This window comes from Rhincodon typus, chromosome 8, assembly GCF_021869965.1.
Source record: "Rhincodon typus isolate 14 chromosome 8, sRhiTyp1.1, whole genome shotgun sequence".
Classification (NCBI taxonomy): domain Eukaryota; kingdom Metazoa; phylum Chordata; class Chondrichthyes; order Orectolobiformes; family Rhincodontidae; genus Rhincodon; species Rhincodon typus.
The window spans coordinates 43,663,566-43,685,716 of NC_063339.1; the positions used below are offsets into that span (position 1 = coordinate 43,663,566).

General features: G+C 36.8%; 2 protein-coding genes across 3 annotated transcripts in view; both read left to right on the plus strand.

Moving 5' to 3' along the window:
* Positions 1 to 22,151, plus strand: part of LOC109916308 (WD repeat and HMG-box DNA-binding protein 1) — a 242,083-nt gene that overhangs the window by 15,133 nt on the left and 204,799 nt on the right. The window lies entirely within an intron of this gene.
* On the plus strand, positions 705 to 19,747 carry LOC125483740 (WD repeat and HMG-box DNA-binding protein 1-like). Of its 2 annotated transcripts, none has more exons than XM_048600306.1 (10): positions 705 to 816; positions 2,626 to 2,757; positions 3,910 to 4,115; positions 5,317 to 5,480; positions 5,908 to 5,964; positions 7,466 to 7,509; positions 13,668 to 13,841; positions 14,669 to 14,793; positions 15,112 to 15,250; positions 18,584 to 19,747. In XM_048600306.1, the coding sequence occupies exons 1-10, from the start codon at positions 811 to 813 to the stop codon at positions 18,797 to 18,799; spliced, it is 1,263 nt and encodes a 420-aa protein (XP_048456263.1). In that variant the 5' UTR covers positions 705 to 810; the 3' UTR covers positions 18,800 to 19,747. The 2 variants fall into 2 exon arrangements, with proteins under 2 accessions (XP_048456263.1, XP_048456264.1); XM_048600307.1 differs by having other exon boundaries at positions 5,320 to 5,480; positions 18,584 to 19,746.

Genomic DNA, 22,151 nt, shown 5'->3' on the forward strand with positions numbered 1-22,151 from the left:
TACTTTTTGAAAGCAATAAATTAATTTTCCTTTATGTTTCAAAAATTCCATATTTCATAACTTACTCTGGTTTCAGCTGTAAAGTTAAAGTTGCTAATTGCTGAAAAATGGAAAATGCACGAGGGACTTTGAAAAGAGAAGCTCCTTCTGTACAATACACTGTATATTGCCCTAACATAGTATGTGAAATGGAACCATTAATAATCAGTACGACTACTTGATTGCACGTATTGCCATTCTTATAATTGTCTGAAAGTGTGTACTTTTGTCATATTTTAATCATTCTGTGGTCCCAGGTTCAATATTGCTACAACCTGAATTCATTTCAAGGAATTTTTGAAAAGTCTGAATTTGCAATTTTACAATTTTTCAGTAGTTAAGAATCCATTATGAAATAGCTTAATAGTTTAAAAAATATCTGCACTTTTTCCAAAATACACTCGGCCTTTGTATGACTCATATGAACGCTCTCAAATGATTCAGTTGCTGTTATCTGTTTACATTACACTAAAATGATGCCCTGTTTGTATTTATGGAGAACTGGTTGACCCCATGAATTTCTTCATGGCAATATTTCATTATCTTGGATAATGCAGTTAAAAGAAGTCTTATTCTGCTTATTGAAAAGCTAGATAGGCAAGACTGACTGTGATTAATATGTCTTACTCCTGAGAACTAAAATGTAATTTTATTGTTGACAGATGTATTCCATGTAAAGGATCTAGATTTCCACCTACACTTCCACGCCCCACTGTAACAGTTCTACCATTGAAGCTCCCTTATTGTCAAACTAGTTCAGAAAAAGGACAAATGGAGGTATGTGATACGTGGTATGTTCTTTTGCATTGATGAATGCCCTGAAATATTTCCCAAACATTGCTTTTTCTTTAATTTTTAACAAATTTTTTAACTTTTTGCAAAACTTACGATATTATAATTGCTTATTTCAAAATGGATAAAATTAAAAATGAATTATTTGCTTTTATACAAACTGTAAGGAGCCACGTTAAAGAGAATTTGTCATATTGATTCTGATGCAAATTTGTGCATGACTGCTTCTTTATTGAATTGATACAAATTTACCAGTTTAGGCTGAAAACTGATTTGCATTTTCTGAATTAATTTTGAAAAGCAACAAAGGAAAATTGGAGTGGATAGCTGCGTCGAGCTGTTTATCTGAGTATACATTTTTAAGCTTTTAGCAAATGTTGCAGTACTTCTTAAATTGATGTGCTCAGAATTGCAAAACTATGGATATAATATTTCAAAATTGACTTAACTTCCAATTCATTTATTAAGCAACATTTTTTCATTACTGTTTGGTGACAGGTCTTCCTAACACCACCATACACGTGAAAAGGTCTACACATGCACACTTTATGAAACACCCTTTCTAAACAAAAAAGTTCTTAAACAAGCACAATAAAATGAATGAACAGACAGAATGTACACTGGAAGGAGAACAGTACATCACATTTTGCCGTTGGTGGTGTCTGCAGATTTTGTATATTTGTTTTATGAAATTCTGTGTGGATGTATTTTTTTCAAAGAAACCTACTTCCAAGTAAGATGATTCTGAACACTGTTGGGAGGGGCTGGTGCTGGATTTCATTTTATATCAACATATCGAGGTAAAACTGATGAGTAAAGAACATTTTATAAATTAAAATCTGGCAGGTTCTGTAACTGGTGGGTAGCAGGCTCTATTAATTTACCATTCAAATGATGAGAAATGAGCACTATTGCCACAGAGATTCTTAAAGGCCATTTGTTATCATGCCTCACCAGGATGGCACACTGGAAATCAATCCCCACTACTCCTGGAGTTGTCACATAAGTTAAAGATTCATGAAAGTATGCAAAACAGGATACTCTGGTTGATTGATAATTGTAAAGTCTCTTAATTATTGTTAAAAACTACAGATATAACAACTGGTGAAGGGAAAATAAATTGGTTTTCTTCAGACCTTGGGTTGTTTTTTTACTGCAGAGAGGGAGGTGCCACCTCCCCTTCCACAGGTCTGAAGGCTTCTGGCCATTTTGTTTATCCTTACAAGCCCCTCAGCTACCTAGGAGTCAACCGCATAGTTGTTGGCATCAATAAGTAATTACCATTCCACAGACTAATCAGCTAACTGTTGCCTGCTGAATCTCATCTTGTACACACCCCCTGGTTCCAGCCCATCTGTATCTAACCTTTCTCCACTGCTTGATCAAACAGCAGTTGAAACACCACTTTCAAAAGTCCTTTCCTCGTTTCAGACCAAAATCAAAATACAGAAAAGCTACTGTCTTTACACTATCCACAATCAAATAATACCATTTTGTGCTTAAACTATTGCCTGTAATCTTAAAGTTGAAAGAAGGTGCTGTATTATAACTTTTAACACCATGTAATTGTGGGGAAATGGAGACACATAATTTGAGACTTACCCCTCTAAACAATAATCAATTTCAAGGATAAATATTCTGGCTGGATTTCATTATGTGTAAACCTGTTTGCTTGTTTCAGTGCATTTCTATAAATAGTTCAATTCAACGTAATTGCTAGTTGACCATCAACCTCTGTTGCAATTTTGTTGGCAGTATAACATGAGTGATTTAAATTCTTTCCCATCTTCCCAGGAACAATACTGGCGATCAGTGCTATTTCATAATCACTTTGACTATCTGGCAGAAAATGGTTATGAATTTGACGAAACTACGAAACACCAGGCACTAAAGGAACAGCAGGAACTACTAATGAAAATGTTTGCTGTGAGTAAATTCTATATACTCTTGAACAGCTATTTATGCATCCTTTGCTTCCTGTCTTTGAAGAGAGAGTTCTGTGAACACCAGACGAAGTAAGGGATTGAGTGTAGTTACATTTTAAATGTACGTTGGTGTTGCTAACATGCTGCCAGCATACTCAACTGGATAGGGTGATGCATACCATTTGAACATCCTATTGCTTTTCTTAAACAACGCAACATTTGAGCTGCTGATCTAGCTAGTAACAATGAAAAATTTGTTCATCTGACACCTGCAGAATACACATAGAAACTGGTTAATATTAAAGAAATTCATTACTTCTTCAGAATATTTTTACCTTTAATGTTTAGTCTTCTTGAAACTGAAACTGAAACTTCCATCATATTTCCAAGCAATAAATGGGATATCTTTCTATTGAATTAAAACTACTCAGTGCATACTGCAGTGGGGACATCATGGGACTATCATTATATGCTCCTGTTTACTACAATATGAAATATGTATTGCATCATCAGATTTAAAATTTCGTGCTGTTTGGTTTGATCATCCAGTCAATGAGATGTACAACTTGTGTACCTGGCATTACACTAACATTGAAACTCATACATAATGTGTGCTCGGCAGAACAACAAGTTCCTTCAGTTGTTCAAAGAGGCGGAGTGCTGTTCAATTAGCCTGTGCTTGTAATTCCATGATTTGGAAACACTTACTGGACAATCCTGAGTGCACTAATAGCTACACTTACTACTAACGTAAGGTTATCAATCATATTCATAACATAATTCACCTACACTTGCTAGAAGTATTAAATGTGGAAACCAGTTTCTCCAGAATGTCCTGAAATAAAAATAAACAATGTTAGAAATGCTGTCAGAATTTTTTGTCACAAGTTCATTGGCTGGAAAAGTCCAAAATGTTTGCCAGACCTGCTGAGTATTTCAGAGATTTTCTTTAGCTCAGATTTCCAGCATCCAGAGCTTAATGTTTTTGTGTCTGGAAAGTCCTTGCATTTACTTACATTACTATAGAGTGCGTTGTTAAAACTTTTAAAAATATTTTTGAATTAATTTTTATAACTTATTAAGTGAGCAGTATCATCACATTTTCATTTGAGGCACAGTTGGAAAGAAAACTAACATTCCATTTGTCATTTAGCTGTCGTGCAGGGTAGAACGTGAATTCCGTTGTGAAGAACTCACTGAATTTATGACCCAGAAAGTCTTAAATTTGGCCATCAAGTATGCTTCACGTTCAAAACGTCTAACTCTTGCCCAGCGCATTAGCAACCTAGCACAAGAGAAAGCTACAGCATTGTTGACCGCACAAGATAAAGATGACTTTCAAGCTGATCCAAAGGCTAGGTATTACTACTTTTGTTAATTTGTTATTGCCGTGTATTGGTTGGCTCATTTGGCTAGATGGCTAGAATATGATACAGAATGACACCAATACCACTGGTTCATTTCCACTTGCATCGGTAATTCATGGAGACTTGTCTTCTTACTCCATGCTTGATGTGGAGGGGTGCCCATCAAGTTATATAATTGTTGTCTATCTCCCGTGGAGATAGATGCCTGTGGTCCTTTGTGGACTATATCTATTTACTCATTACCTGTATTTTCACTAAATTATTAGCTATTTGAAAATGTATTGACATGATTTCACCAATTGTATCCACTGAAGTCATGTTTTTCGCAAGACCGCATAAATTGTTTGTGTGATACTAAAACAAAGCTGCATGCATTACACAGAACAGGGGATTGCTTGTGGTATGCTTCAGGTTGTACTGTCACTCAATTTGACACATTTCAAACTACAAGATACACAGTTGTGATGTTACTTCACGTGAATACTTCCAAGGTATTCCAGCTTGTCCATACCATTTAATCAGCCTTTTGAACTTTGAAACATCTCACCAAAATTTGTGATCAGCTGTTCATGCACTGCCTGTCCAAGTTTCATATTTCTCAGTAGTTCCGTTTTAGTTGGTTTTGACATTCATAAGCATGACCCAATATTATTTTGTTGTTTTGTCTCTCATTTCTGCAAGTGTGCAACAGTAAAAACTACGTCTTATCCTTTCCTTTCCGAAATTTTGACTTTTACTGGTCAGAGTTAAGTTATGTTGAACTTTTTTGTGGAGAGATTGGAATCTCAATTCTGTGGTTTATTTTGAAACGCACTTCAGTGTCCATGACTAGTGATGCAACATCCTCTTCTGAAACAGGAGCTGGATTCAAGTCGGAGAACCTCTAGGATGAAAGTGGCACTTTAGAATTTGGCCTTTTTACACTTTTTTTTAATATTTGATCTTAAATCCAATAAATTACATTGTTAAATGCTCATTAAATTCATTTGATCAACTATTTCATGTTGCTTTCAACTGATTTCAACCAAATAAATGAAGAAATTGCAAGTAATTTCAGAAACCAACTACAATGTTTGTTTTTGCATTTGCGCTGAAACTTTGTGTGCAAAAGCAGGCTTGTTTAATTTAAGCATTTCAGGATGTAGAAGTTAATGGTCTAAATTTTGCTGGTTATTGAAACTGTCTTCTTCAAGCAGCTATAGAAGAACAATAAACAAATGGAGTTCACCACATGTGCAACTTCCAGCTCAAAAATCTATTGAAAAGGAAGAAGAATATGAGGAAGATGTTCAGAATAATGCAGAAGAAGATGGTAACAATGAGTTGGATCCTGAGGAAACAGTTCATGAAAAGAAAAGTAAGTTTGGGTAAATATTCCTCTTTTGAAATTTATTTTAGATGAATTTTATATGTTTATGTTTAAACCAAGTATAAGGCTAGATTTTTATTCATTACTCTGATATGAAATTATTTGCACAAGATGTGAAATGAAACAAATATTGTGCTTCTGTTCCTGTAGCTGCATGTCTTTCACTCCATCACTTTTTCTTCTTTCATGCTTAAACGAAACCTGGTCCATTTGATATCTGGTTTCAGAACTTTGAAGTAAATAAATAGAAGAAAATGTTTGTACAGATAAATACTGATGTGTAATTTCTGCACTTTCCAAAAAATAACTTCTGTTTTTTTTTGTGCTGGTAATGTGTTTTTAAAGATAATCCAATACCTGCAGAAAACAACTTTGTTGCATTGAGTATTTATTAAGACTGTCCTTCTTGCTGCAGGGTTAAATCCATTTGGTAAAAATCTTGGTTCTGTGGAACAAATAACTCCAAAATCAGGTATGTAATGCCAAGTTATGCTTTTTGTGAACTACAAGTGAGAATAGTTTGTCTTTGATGTATATTAATTATGCATGTTACTTTGTCCACTTAAGAGTGATAAAGTAGTATACTGACTTTAATTTTCATAGTTTTCAGTTAAAAGCCAACACAGCATTTAACGTAATGAGTTTGCACAGCATATGCATATTTTATCATATTCATTTGCATTGAATCAACTGATTGGTTGTCTAATAGTGAAAATTACATTCATCACAAACTGAAACGAGATGATTAATTCAGGATTGCTTCCTTTTTAAATGTTGTCATTGATATAAATTTTAATATACAATGAGGTGTTGACTTGCTCGCCAAGCTGGCTTGTTTTCGTTCAGACGTTTTGTCACCATGCTAGGTGACATCATCAGTGGAGCCTCCAATGAAGCGATGTTATTCTACTCCGCAGCGTATTCACAGGGATTAAATTCACAAGGGAAGAAGAAAACAACAGTCAACTTCCGTTTCTGGATGTTAAAATAGAGCGATTGACACGAGGAGTTCCAAACCTCAGTATACAGAAAAGCAATGCATACGGATCAAATCCTCAGCTTCCACAGCAACCATCCCAACATCCACAAACAAAGCTGCATTAGGGCACTATTTAAATGGGCCAGAACTACGCCGGAAAGAGGAAGAACACTTATACAGGATCCTCGCTTTAAATGGATATCCCCGCAACTTCATCCACGGATGCCTTCAAAATAGGAGGACACAGTATGACCTAACACACTGCCATACATCAAGAACATATCGGAACTGACAACAAGACTCCTAAGACCACTAGAATCATGGTGGCCCACAAGCCCACAGCCACTCTACGACAAACGCTTACAAGGATTAAAGACCCCATTCCCACAACATACAGAACGAACGCATGGTATTTTGTAAACCGCAACGACTACCACAAATATTACATTGGACAGACAGGAAGGAAACTAGCCATCAGAATACACGAACATCAACTAGCAGCAAAATGGCACAATGAAATCTCCTTTAATATTCATACATTCAGACAATGAAGGCCATCAGTTTAACTGGGACAAAGTAACCATAGTAGCCCAAGCCAAACATAGACACGTACGGGAATTCCTAGAGGCATGGTTCTCCACTCATGATTCAATCAACAAACATATAGAATTGGACCCCATATACAAACCCATACAGATCAAAACTGGAAATGACGCTACCCACCATAACGGACTGGACAGTATAAATTCCAAGCAGAGTAAATTCCATCGCTCCACCGATGACGTCACCTAGCATGGTGACGAAACCTCTGAACAAAAACAAGTCAGCTCAGTGAGCAAGTCAACAACCTCATCCACAACCCGAGCTACAGATCTTTGTCAAAACTTTAATATACAATGGAACAGTCTTTTCATTTATTAGTGAAATTGAAAACTAGCATTGGACTTAAGGTGCAAATTCTGATTTTGTAATATTATATCTTCCTTGTCAATAGTAACTCTTACAAACAGCATGCTTGCACGTGCCAATCCCTTTAAGGTAAGAAATGATCAAAGCTTTTGTGGTTATGAAGTTTCATCTGTCCCGTGAACTAATAATTATTTACGTGCATTGTTTTCTTCCAAAACCAATCTGGTATCCACAAAGTAATTTGATTTGGTGTATGGTTCTGGTCTCACAACACAATTTGACCATCCAGAAAATAAAGCAAAAAGACTTTTTTTTTTAATGGAAGCTTCTTCTTGAAAGAAAGCGAGAAGAGAAATAAACTGCAGTGTAATTCATATTGGTCCACAATGGTTCATTACTGAAGCCCAAACATTTCTTTCTTTGTTTCTCATGTGATTCAGTAGAATAATTTCTCGGTGAAGACCCTACTGCTGAGAACCCTTCCCTTCCCTTCTTTCCCTTTCTCCAGCAACTTGTCCCAGCTCTATGGTCTTGGTTTATACTCCAAGTGCTGTATTACAAGTGGCATGCCCGCTTGTGGATCTGTGGCTGGGAGCCATCACGGAAGCCAACCTCCCATCCATGGACTCTATTTACACTTGTTGCTGCGGAAACACAGCCAACATCATCAAAGACCACCCCAGTAATACTTTGTTCCAACCTCTTCCGTCAGGCAGAAGATAAAGAAGCTTGAACACATGGCACCAACAGGTTCAAGAACGGCTTCTTCCCTGCATTTATTAGACAGCTGAATGGACCTCTCTAGTTTCAAACCTGATGTTGATCTTGCTTTGTGCACCTCCTGTGCAACCATAATTTTGTATGCCTCTCTCTGTCTAAGCACTTATGACCTGTATGTCCAATTTGCTATGATCTGCCTGTACTGCTTGCACAACAAAACTTCTCACTGTACTTAGGTACATGTGACAACAATAAATCAAATCAAAAAGCAGCTGATTTGAAGTCAGTAAAATGTCCACGTCAATTTCCATAGATGTGTGAAACTTGAAGCTACTTTTTAAAAAACACCCCAAATATTTGTGTTTTGTAGCAACAGACAGGAGAAATCAATCAGTAACTAAAGTATCAAGCATCAAATGTCCATGAACTGGAAGGAGAAAAGCAGTAGCCTGTCAGTATGTAACCGAATGGTACTTACCCTCCAAGTCAGGATAAGATGTGACTTGGAAATATGTTGTGGTTTCTCTATAATGACTGAGTCAAAACCATAGAATTTGCTCCTCAAAAGTAATGTTGGCATAGGAAATCCATGTGGACTGCATCAGTTCAAGAAACAGCTCATTGGCCATCTCAATTGCCTTTGAGATGGTGACAATAAATGCTGGCCTTACCCCTGACACCCTATCCCATCACCACATTTTTAAAAAGTTGATGCTAATTCACTTAAGTGGCATTGGTGAGGGCTGTCCTGCTCCTGAATGAAGTTTTTAACTTGGTTAGGTGAAGAGAGCTGCAGCATTAACTCTGAATCAAATTGCCAATGCCTGATGATTTGATATTGTGGTCTTTCTGCTCTGCATAATTCCAGGAGATATTCACTACATGTATACAACGCAGTCATCAATTTAGCATTCAAAGTAATTCCCCAATTCACCCTGCCCCTGAAAAAATTTAGCACAATTTTGAAACTCAAAGGACATCTTTAGCACCCACAATGAGAGGAATTACAAATGTTCCCCCACGTTCAATATGATAGGAAAAATCAACAAGTGGATATTATTGAATTGTTGCAGATGGTAAGTATACTGTCTATTAAACAATTTTTATTGTCAAATAGATGGAAGTGTATCGTTGGTCCAAATTGTCATCTTTTAATATAATTTCTGCTGTAGTGATTAAAACAGTAATACACAGTCAACAAGAACTGATATTTTTAACTAGTAGTCAAATGTTTGGTACTCGGGTGTTCATAGAATCACAAAGTTGTTACGGTGCAGAAGAAGGCGATTCGGCCTACTGTATCTGCATTGGATCTCCAATGAGCATGATGACTTAGGGCCATTCATCTGCCTTTTTTCCATACCCTTGCACATTGGTTCTGTTGAGACGATCATCCTATATTCTTTTGAATGCCACCCCATTTAATCCCCTCCCACAGCTCCATGTACACTCTCCACAACATGGACTGTACCCCCTATTTAAATCCCCTGCGACAGCCCTGTGTACAGTCTTTCCTTCATCACTGACTTGACCCTCTATTTAATCTACCGACCGCTGTCCCGTGTACGCTCTCCCTCCACCATTTAGTCTTCTCCTCTGCACCCCCATTGACTCTGCTCCCACCACACTTCCAGGCAGTCCATTCCAGATCTGGACGACTCGTGTGAGAGATTTTTTTCTCCCATTACATTTGCAAATCACTTGAAATCTGTACCCTCTTGTTTTTGATCCTTTTATTCGTGGGAGCAGTTTCTCTCTATCTACTCTGAAGACCTCTTAGGATTAAAACTCCTCAACCTTCGCTCCAAGAGAAATAGTTCCAATCTGTCCAATTTATCTTCCTAAATGAAGTTTTTCATCCCTGAAACCGTTCTTGTAAATCACTTCTTCACACTGTCCAGCTGGTTCACCTCCTGTGTGGCACCCAGAACTATAGACACTGCCCTAACTGAGGTCTAACAAGTACCTTTTGTAATTCAGCTTAAACTCCTTGTTCCTTTATGCCCTATGTCCGTGTTAGTATATCCCATGTTAGTATATGCTTTATTGACTGTTCTCTCCAACTATCCTGCCACCTTCAATACCCGAGTCATTAGAGGTCTGTACCTCAGATAAAACCCCTTTGGCCTATCGAATCTATGCCAGCCAAAAACAATCACCTCTCAATTCTAATTTCATTTTCCAGCACTTAGCCCATAACCTGTATGCATTGCCATTGTAAAAGTACATCTAAGTGCTTTATAATATTATGAAGGTTTCTGCATCTACCACCATTGCAGGCAGTGAATTTGAGTCCTACTACCTGCTATGTGGGGGGAAAAATAATTCTTCTCATCCCTTTTAATCCTCCTGCCCCTTACCTTGAATCTGTGCCCAGTCTTTGATCCCACCATCAAGAGGAAAAGATCCATCTTCTCCATGCTCCTCGTAATGATCTATGCACACATATACTAAAGTCCCTCTACTCCTGTATCCCCTATATTTTTATTGTCCATCCATGCTCCTTTTATTAAAATGCATCAGCTTATACCTCTGCATTGAACTTCATCTGCCACTTTTCTGTCCACTTCACCAACTTGTCTACATCCTTTTGGAATTCTACACCATTTTGATATTTTACTATGTTTCCAAGTTTCAAATTATCCTGAGCTTTGAACTTGAGGCTCATTAGATCACTAATATATATCAGGAAAAGCAAAAGCCCCAGTGCTGACCCCGGCAATTTCCAGGACAAACCTTGCTGCAGCCTAAAAATGTATCCATTCATCACTACCTTCTGTTTCCTATTGTTCAGCTAATTTTGGATCCACATTGCTGCTACTCCCTTTTGTACCATGAACTATAACTTCTCTCTCAAATTTATTGTTTTTTTTTAAAATCCACGTACACCATATCAACAACATTAGCTCACTGAATCTTTCTGTTAATTCATATAAAAAAAACTTCCAAGTTAGTTAAAGATTATTTTTCCTTTAGAAATGCATGCTGATTCTTCCTGTAAAAAAATCAGCTTTTTCCATGTGACTACTGAATAGATCCCGAATAATTGTAGAAACTTCCCCACCAGTCAGTGAACGTTGTCCAGTCTGTAATTGGTGGACTTATTCTACTTTAAACAAGGGCAAAATGTCTTAAATTTTCCAATCCTGTTGTACCTCCGAACTAAAGGAAAACTGAAAGATTATGGTCTTTTCACTTCCTTATATGCATCTCATCTGGTCCCAGTGATCAATAGCCTATCCAACAATATGATGTTGGGCCAGAAGTAAGCCATTTGGCCCATCAAATTTCGCCATTCATTGAGGGCATGGCTGAACTATAACCCTCAACTTCACTTTCTTACTTTAACCCCATAACCCTTGATTCTCTTACTGATTAGCTTTCTATCTCAGCCTTGAATATACTTAATGACCATCCTCTACAGCCACCTATTCTCAATATCTGCAGACTTTTGCTTCCCTCGTTGAAGTCAACAATATACATTGTAAATAATTGTGGCATTGTAAATAACCTATGCCACAGCCACTATGCCTGAAAATGCCCCCCTTATCACAAATCTCTCACTTGTACTAGTTAGCCAAGCAGCCCTATGTAAAGTCTCTTATTGGATGTCTTTTGGAAATCTCCTAGTACAAAAAATCTACTTGTTTCACTTTTTATGTATTCACCTTGTTAATAAATTTGATGCACTTGATTTTGCCATCACAAAGTTATGCAGACTCTGCTCGATTATGTACTTGTACATGCAGTTTTATTGTATTCTTTATAATGGACTGTTTTGTTTTCCCAACAACAGATATTAGAGTAATACAATCACCTGTTTTGTTTCCTTCCCTTTTGAGTAAGGGTGCTATATTGGCAAATTTCCACTCCTTTGGGGATTTCCCAGAACCTAGGGATTCTTAAAAGATTGCTACCAGTGCATCCATTATCTCTGAGCTGCTTTCTTTTAAAATCCTGGTTGCAACTCTTCAGGTTTAGGGGACTTGCCGACCTTTAGCTCCATTAGTTTTCCTAGTATATCTTCTCTAGTGATTTGTTATTGTATTTATTTCCTGGCTCCTTTAGCCCTTGATTATTTAATACTTTTGGATGTCTATTAATGTCCTTTACTGTGAAGATGCAAGATATTTATTCCGTTATTTCCGGCCTGTCCATTATTATTTCCTAGCCTCATTCAATAAGGGGCTTATGTTCACTGTGACCACTGTTTCTTTTAATATATTCCTAAGGAAGCTCTTGTTGTCCATTTTTATGTTACTATGCCAGTTTGCTGATATAGTTTATTTTCTCCCTCTTCTTTTGTCATTTTTTTTTTTGGATATTAAAACTTTTCCAAACCTCTGCTTTACTGCTAATCATTGCCACGTTTTATGTTTTTTTTCCTTTCGGTTTGATAACATCCTTAACTTTCCTGGTTAACTGTAATCGATTTATCTCCTTCCTATAATCTTTGTTCTTCACTGGAATATATCATTGTTGTGAACCATGAACTGCTATTGTTTCTCAACCATCTTTTCTTCACACCCAAGTTTCTCTTACTCAAGCTGAAAGTTAAATTCTACCATATTATAATCACTGTTAATTAAGGGGGTCTTTTACTCAGATCATTTATTAAACTTCCCTTATTATATATTGCAATGCTTCTTCCTGATTTAATTTTGAGCCTTTCTAGTGACGGAACTTCTTTCTGTTGTCACCAAGAGGTAGCATCTACTTACTTGGCAAAGATGGATCCAAATTGTTCATTTAACTTCAGCCGTGCCTCTTGTCTTAATGTGTAAATTCCCTTTTTGGTCCAGAATCAGCCCTACCCTTCATTTTTACCATTCTTTTGCCTCTGATGTTCCTATAGAACTTTTTATGTTGGTTGCCAGTCTTTTCTCATAATGTCTTTTTACTTTTCTAATATGTTTTTCCATCTCTCCTCTCAAACTTCAGTATTCCTCATGGTTCTTAGTTATGTTCTCTCCCCGAGAATTGTCAAAAGTGCACTTTCCTTTATTTCTATCTTCTTTTTCATCCCGGAAGCTCTAGATTTGTTTACCCTTCCTTTCCTTTTTGAGGGTGTGTACCTTGTCTGTACCAAAATCATCTCTTCTTTGAAGGTAGCCATTGCTCACCTATAGTTTTTTTCTCTGTTCTTGCTCCACTGAAACCAGGTCTCCTCCAATTATTTATTCTTACTTTGGATTGCTCAATTAACAAAATGCTCCACAAGAAACTCAGTCCCAGCTTTGTTCAGTTGTTGTGTCTTACCACTTTATATGTAAGTTACATAGTGCTTTGTTTTAATCTTTTTAAACACTAATAAAATCAGCAGATTTGGCAGTTTCTGTGGAAAGAAGAACAGAGTTAATGTTTCTGTTCTCACCTTTCCTCTGTTTTGGTGAAAAGTCATAGACCTCAAAACCTAACTCTGTTCCTCTCTCCACAGAAGCTACCAAATCTGAGATTTCCAAAATTTTCTGTTTCTGTTTCAAATTTCCAGGATCCCTCAGCCTTTACTTTTGTAAACCTTAATATACCATTTTATTTACTTAGCTAAAATGTTTTCTCCTTCTCAGGTAACATCTGGTGGAATATCCCCTGCGTTGGTTGGAAGTCAAGCTCGTAACACCAATATTCTAGATAGCATGGTTAAAATTAATAAGAAATCATCAACTAACAACAGCCAATCTGCAAATGATGAGAAGTCACTGGTTCTAAAACCTCTGATCTCAAAACCAAAAGCCAAACAGGTACTGGCTTTTTCAGAATTTGCTTTATTAGAATCAATAACTGCATGTTTTTTTAAAATGCATTTGTTGCATCAGTTGAGTGTAAAACCTGGTATGGGACTGAGCTGTGCAGGCCAGGAAGTCCCACTTCGACTTCTGTCTTATGATGTCTGCCAAAGTGGTGGTTGACATATTCCTACTGTTGTTCTCTGTAACCCTGCTAGGAGTTGTCATACCCTCTAAAACGCCGGTACTTTTCAGCATCTTTCTGGAAAATTACATGTAGACACTGTGATATAATTGAATATGCAGCCTTTAACTTGCTGCCTCTGCTCAAATGTGAAAATGTTCTTGATATCAGACATTTGTAAAAGCTCATGGAACAAACACTCAATTAAAATCTATGGGAGAATATTTAACACTTGCATATCAGTATCAAGAGTGTTTTTTAAAAAAGCAAGTTCTGCATGCTACCTTTTTGATTTAACTCCAGATAGATTATTAAACCAATTTTTAAACATTGAAAGTTGTTTTTTTTTGTAATCGTCTATTCACAAAACTAACCAAAAGCTAGTTTTTTTTAAAAATTCGTTTGTGTTTTGCAACACTCGCATTGTTAAGATGTAGAAATAAAAACTTGACCTTTTAAATCTCCCATGTGGTGATAATTACGTTAGAGTTCATGATTTCTATAATTAATTTGCTTAAGGATTGAGCCAGTTCTACACTCATCTGCAGTCACTTCAAAACTGATGAGCTGCCTGGCAAAAGGACCACCGTTTCTGTTGAAATATTTGGGCTGTTAATCTTTAGTTTGGCATCTTATTTTACCTATTTTCTTTTCAAAGATCCAAGCTACACTGTTCCAGCCAGCCATCTCTAAATTCAGCAGTAAAACTGAGGAAGAAAAAGCAATTGAGGCTTGTCCTGTACAGTCAATCATCCCTGACAACAAAAACAGAGAAAACAAAAAGTGAGTGCTTTTAAAACTATATACAATGGATGTGCACTTGAGATAATCTTTTATGCTGCCGGAAATCTAACAATTTGTGTCAGAAACCATAGCAGAGTTTCTTTAAAGAAAGTGTTATTTTTACTGACTTGTTTGTTGGAAAATCGTGGTTTCAAAATTCAATGTGTTTCCAGTTAGTTACTACACAGATTCTACTTTGAAGCTTAAATCTACTATTTCCAAAATCTGTACTGTATTATAATTTCTAACAATTGAATGGTGAGATTAATGAACAATAGTTGTTGAAATGCAATAATAATGATTTTCCTTTGTAAAAAGGCCTAAGAAGACAGGATTCCAGCTGTGGTTGGAAGAAAGCAGAGAAGATATTGTTGCTGAAAGTCCAAGTTTATCAGAAGAAGAAATAATTAAGGAAGGCATGAACAGATTTCGAGTCCTGTCTTCTGAGGAGAGGAAGGTATGAACACTCAAGCCTGGAATTTAGTTCTTAGCATTTTTAATATTCCATTTTTATTTTACGATTCATAACATTTTTGTCTGATGTTAACAATTTCTTAATTTTCAAATGTTTTTAATCAGTGCAACCTATTTCCTTTGCATTCAAATGAAAGCAGATGCTTGGTAAAATAATTTATAGTCATACCTTTGACATATTCTACTGGTTTGGTTATATAGTTTACTGTTCAGTTAATCTTGATTACTCCTTTGCATTGGTTAGACATGGTAGAAGAAAATGCACCTATTCTACAAGTACCTGTTTGGTACAGTGAATAGATATTTGAATCTGCAGTAAAACCAATGCATCTCAACAATCCTGCATTTATCATGAATTTGGAAGTTTAAATCTACAGGTTTTAATAAAGTTAAATTAATACAAAATACAATATTAATAGAAAAAATATGTGTGTTAACGTGCGTGTGCTGCTGAGATTTATTTTGATCAATACTGGGAAGTCTAGCAGAAATAAAATGGGGAAACTGTCGTCACCAGCACTACTTGATTTTGATTGTACTGCTCACAGACTACAAAACAAAATACACCTGAATAGATGTGAAGTGGCTGTTGCTGAGGAATCATATCTATGTAAATTTAGTAGTATTGATTTTATTTCTTTGTGACCAGACGAGATGTTATTTAAGCAGGATTGACAGGTGCCGAAATAAATCTATTTAGGTTTACTTAATTGGTGGATAACATTGGAGAGTGAAATTTCACTGCAGGGTTTGTGCTTTGAATTTGAAATGAATTTGAGGTAAAGTCTTAAAGCTGTGGACTAGGAATTCCAATTGAAGCTGAGTCAGAGATTGAGGGGCAACCAGCCAAGTAGATGTTTCATGTTTGATTTTATTTGCTTCTGAAAATGGAGTAATGGAATTTTCAGTGCAGCTGCTTTGTTTTCAGTTGATTGGGAATCAGCTATCTGAAAAAGAAAAAAAAAATTAATGAACAAACCTACGTCATTCAACATTTGCAGAAATTCTGCAATTAAACCCAGTGATTCATGACTCAAAATATTTACACAAAGGAAAATCATAAAGGAAACTGTAAATTGTAATTTTAAACCATAGATGCAAGGGCATCCCTTTAAAATATTCTCTTTAAACATGCAGAATTTTTGGAAAGGTATGACTGAGACATCTACAATTGCCTTTCTATTGCTTTACTCCAAAACCTGATTGTGACAGGTCTTGGAGTAAAACCATAGATAAGGCAGTTGCTTCACTGATGCCAAGACTAAAACCTGGGACTCCTTTCCTAATAGCATCGTGGATGTACTTGCAGTTCATGGACTGCAGCGGTTCAAGAAGTGAAACTTTTTCAAGACCATTTAGGGAAGGGAGCAGCAATGGACTATGATATTATCATTAGACCAATAATCCAGAAACTCGGAGAGAGATGCCTGCAGTTCCTTGTGGGCTATGGCTGATTTTTGAATCAAATCCCACAGTTCCAGGTGTTGTTGTTCCCATGCACCTGAAGCCCTTGTTCTTCCAGATGATAAAGGTTGTGTTTTCGAAGATACTGTAAAAAGAGCTTTGACAAGTTGCTGCACCACTGTGTGCCACTGGTATGGAATGAATTTCGAGGTGGTAGATGAGGTACTGACCAAATGGGCTGCTGTGTACTGAATGGTTTCAAGCCTCTTGAATGTTTTTTGGAGTTGCAGGCAAGTAGAAGGTATTCCATCACACTCCTGACTTGTGCTTTATTAGTAGTAGATAGGCTTTGGAAAGACATGAAGTGAGTCATTTACCACAGAATTCCCAGCTAATGACCGGTTCTTACAGCCACTTCATTTGCTTGGCTCATCCAGTTAAATTTCTGATCAGTGGGGACCTCAGGATGTTGACAGTGGGGGAATTCAATGTTAAATTGCCATTGAATGCCAATAAGAGGTTCTCCCTTGTGTCTTCTCTCTTGTTGGCTGTTGTCTGGCATTTTGTGGCTTGAATGTTATTTGACACTTATAAGCTAAAGTCTAAATATTGTCCAGGTTTTGCTGGGTGTGAATACAGATTGCATCAGTACTTGTTGTAGTCATCAAAGATTGTGACCTTACAGATGATGGAAGATCATTGAAAGAACAGCTGAAGATGTTTGAACCTAGGACACTATCCTAAGGAAATAACTGCAAACATGTCCTGAGGTTAAGATGATTGGTCTTCAAAAATCACAGCCTTTGTGGTTTGTCCTTTTTGTGCTGATGGAAATTTCCCCCCAGTTCCCATTTATGTCAGTGTTATCCGAGCTCCCTAGTGCCATACTTAATCAGTTGCTTCATCTGTTTGTCTGTAGTTCTACTTATTAACAGTTCAGTTGAAGTTTACTGTGATTGATTGATTTCTCCTTCTGAGGTTTGTTTCTTTTTAATTTAAAGGCTTAAGTTTGAATGACAGATGGGGGAGTCAGAAACCAATATTCAATACGCTAATTGTTCACTCGTTCTCGTTTTTGACTGCTTGTCTTTGTGATAATTCCTGGGCCCTTCACTTCACCAGCACATCATTACTATCATGAAGTGTGTAAATAATTCTTAATAAAGTCATGCATCCTTCATTATTCCTTAACCCTACATATAATATTTTCGCACACTGATCACTAAGGTCCCTTGCTTCTATAGTTAATATGTGTGTATCTTCCTGTCAATGCTGATGTTTTTTGATTGGGACATTTTGCTCCCAGTAATGCTTGGGTTGTAGTCTGTGTAATGGCTGCTACATTACAATATTTAGCAGGATTTTTGCTTTTAGCATGTCTTATTTCTTGTGGTACATGAATTTGAACACAGAATTCTTACCTAAAACATAATAGTACCTATAATATGTACTATTGGTTTTCCTCAACTTTTTAACTCTTGGATTTCCCTCACCCATTCCTCACAACTAGTTTAAATTTTTGCCTACATCATATTTACTTCATCTAAGGCCTCCAGCTTCTCGTACACAATTTTTTTCAGCCATACGTTTCTTCCTAATATCTCCTGTTGCCTGGTCCAACATGTGGGGGGAAAAAATGTCTCATGATTTTGTAGTGTTGCCCCACTAATCAGATGTATTTTTATGCCTTTCAGTCTTCTTAGTGTAACCAGGAATGCACGCATAGTTTGTAAACCCTCAGGCATGTTAACTCCAATTATTTCCATGCATGAGGTTACATTTCAAATGCCCCTTTTAAGTGGAGTGTCCACTCTTTTGAGTGGCTTCAGAATAGTGTTGAATGATGTCCCAAACTGCAAAGCCATCCAGCAGTCCAGATTTAAATTATTCTTGTTGATGATATTACTTCCAGGCCTGGACGGAGAAAGCTAAAAGAAGTGGAAGCATCGACAATATACCTGATGCAGAGGAGGTTCAAAAACGCAAGCGTGTAGAAGAGCTTCGTGAAGATGACCTAGAAAACACAGATGAAAACTCTGAAGCACCTGGAAGCTTGGCAAAGAAACAGAAACAACAGCATGTATCCACAAATTCAAGATTGGCTGCCTTTGCCTTCACAAAGGAGTAGCATTGCTGCATATTACTTGACCACAGTTTGAGCATTTTAATATTTCTACCACATTTTTGAATTGTCAATAGTTCTGTAGTTTAGACTAAACAAGACTATGTACAAATTTTTTTTAAAAAAGATTTTCTTCTTATTTTGCAGGCATTTGCTATGTATATTTTTCAAAGTTCACATTAAGAATGCAATTTGTCCTTGATATTCACCCTGTACAGTGATTTCTCTAATTCAGCTAAAAATTATCTGGAGTAGAACAAAAACTTTTTTTTTAAATGACAAGTCACACTTTTAGGTGTAATTGCCAAAGATCTAAGTGCTGGTTATTTATCTCTAATATTTGACTGGAATGGTGGAGAGCACAATAGTGAAGAATGGAGGTACAGCTGGTGGACAGGATGGAAATATAAATAAATCAAATTAACTTTTATCAAAATAACATTTTGGAAACACATTTTCTTTGTTGTAAATCATAACCTGAGGATTTTAACAGTTTAGTAGTGAACTTTAATAAGGTGAACTCTGAAAACTTTAATGGGGATGTATAGATAAATTATGAATTCAGTGGAATGCAATTTTGAAAAAGCTGCTGCTCTTGGCAGTTGCTGCCAATTAGTTTAGTTACTTCCAGTTATTTGTCCACTTCTTGCAAAGAAGCGTAGGTCAAAATCTTCACAGGTTTCCATGTTTTATAATTATATTTTCATGTATATTTATCACAAGATATTAGATTTTGTTCAGCATAAGTTTTCATTTTTAAGTTTGAATTTTAAATGTGTGTTTTATAGGAATTAAACTTGATCTATGTTGAGTATTTGTATTTCTCATTAATCTGATGTAAGGTTTGAAGAGTAGTACAGTGTATTAAAATGAAAATATATCTGACTGAAAAGGAGAGAAATAGCAAAGGTTCAATTTGGATATGAGCCATCTTTTTGGTTCTCCATCATTTAGACTTGCCTTATAGTTTTCTCTAGTATATATAAAATTGGTACTTAATTTCAAAAAAAGGTAAAGGAATATAGATAAACCTGAAAGTGACAAAATAATTAACACTAAATGATAAACTAGGTAGAATAGATTATCTTAAATAATCAAGAAACATTTATTTGTCTCAGCGCTCCAAGTTTGAAACAGTGAGGCTACATGAGCACAGCTCCCTTAATGCTTCAGTTTTGTTTTATTCATTCGCGATACCTGGGCATTGCCAGTTGGCCAGCATTTATTGCCTGTCCCTAGCATCTCCCAACTGAGTGGCTCAGTTCATTTCAGAGGACAGCTAAGTCAAGTACATTGTTGTGGATCTGGAGTGGCATGCAGACCAGGTGAGGATGACAGATTTCCTTCCCTGAAGGACATTAGTGAGCCACATGGATTTTTCCAAGAATTGTGGTCATCAGTAGATTCTTAGTTCCAATTTTTTAATTGATTTCAAGCTCCACTATCTGCCGTGGCGTGATTTGAATCCAGGTCCCCAGAACGTTCGCTGAGTTTTAATAGTCTAGTGATAATACTCCTATGCCATTGCCTCACCTATGGTTAGCATAGTTGGAGCCAAATATGCATGTAAAAGATGATAGTACAAAATGTTCTGAGCTTTGACTTTGCATTTTTCATTGACAATGACAGTGAGGTATTGAGTGAGCGCATTTGTTATGCAAAATTTTTGGATAAAAATAAGCATAATGTGTATTTATATCAGAAGCTTTAATACACCAATTACCACTTTAGCATAGCAGCAAAATTGAACGCAAACAAGTTTTTGGCACTACAAAATAACAGTTCTGCCAGTTGACATTCATAAATGTTCCTTGTAAATTCATGTGCACCTATTTCTCTATAGATTTTTTTAACTTTCAAAACAAAACTTAAATTCAGGGCTTTGTGTTTGACTTTGGGTTCTGTAGGTCTCACGTTTGGAACATGTTGTTGAAGAGACCTTGGTGAGTTGCTCGAGTCCATCTAGTTCTAACTGATCTACACGGCATCTGCCTGAGGTGAATGGAGTGAATGTTTAAGGTGGTGGATATGATGCCAGTCAAGCAGGCTATGTAATACGGGATGATGATGAGCTACTTGAGTGTTATTGGAGCTGCACTTCATACAACTAAGTGGAGACTAATCCATTACATCTTGATTTGTGCTTTGTTCATGGTGGGCAAGTTTTGAGGCAGAAAGTGAGTCACAATTCCGAATCTCTGTCTTGCTTTCCTAGTCACAGTATTTATGTGACTGACCCAGAATGTGGATAGTGGGGGACTTAGCAGTAGTAGTGTCATTGAGCCTAAAGGGGAGGTGCTTAAGCTTGCTTGGCATGAATGTTACTTGCCATTTAGTAGCCCAAGCATGAATTGTCCAGGTCTTCTTGCATGTGAGCATAAACTACGTCATTATCTGAGAAATCAAACTGAACAGTGTGCAATCAGTGAACATTCCCACCCAGGGTTTAGTGTGATAAAGGGAAGGCCACTACTGAAACAGGTAAGGTGTTTGAACTTGAGATATTACAATGAGGAATCCCTGTAATGATGCTGTGGTGATTGTCCTCCAGCAACCAAAGTCATTTTTATGCGAGGTATGACCAACCAGTAGAATGTTCTGCCCCTGATTACCCATTGACTTAAATTTTACTGGGGCTCCTTCATGTCATACTGCAACTATTTGTGGCTTGCTGTCAAGGGTTGCCACACTACCCTCACCACTGAAATTCAGCTCTTTTGTTTATGTTGAACCAAGACTCAGGTGTGGAACAGTGGTCCTTTCAAAATCTAAAGTCTGTCAGAGACCGGGTTAATTAGTAAGGACCACTTGGTAATACTGCTGATATTCCCTTTTATTGCTTTGCTCACATGTTAAGCAGCTTGTAGAACTGTATTTAGCCAAATTAGATGTGTCCTGCTTTCTGTGGACAGGAAAGTTTTGCATTTTGAGGCATTTGGTAAGTTTCGTGGCTGTACTATGGAAGGACCTGAAGATGAAGTTCACCCCATGAATGGTGAGAACTGAACGTGGTATATGGTCTGGCCAGAGCAATGTACAATAAGGTAACCTCATCTCACTTATGCAGTTATTTTTACTGTTCACATCTGTTGGTTGATCTGTCTTAGCTGGACATGTGTTAAGTCTGTTAGGACTCTTGCTGGAGTTACCAACTTCAAATAAACTTCCATCTGCTGTGTTTCAATATGCTTGCTTTAATTTGATTAACTATTTGGAGAAATCATTTTCTTATGGGTTTTGGCGTGAATATTTGGGAGAAAGTAATATCTATCACATATTCAGAGATAGTAGGAACTGCAGATGCTGTAGAATCTGAGATAACAAGGTGTAGAGCTGGATGAACACAGCAGGCCAAGCA

Bases quoted from the DNA above. Each gene is read 5' to 3' on its own strand.
- LOC125483740 (XM_048600306.1), top strand. The intron at 13,842-14,668 runs GTACTGGCTTTT...TTCTTTTCAAAG, and splicing joins CAAAACCAAAAGCCAAACAG to ATCCAAGCTACACTGTTCCA. The intron at 14,794-15,111 runs GTGAGTGCTTTT...CTTTGTAAAAAG, and splicing joins AAAAACAGAGAAAACAAAAA to GCCTAAGAAGACAGGATTCC.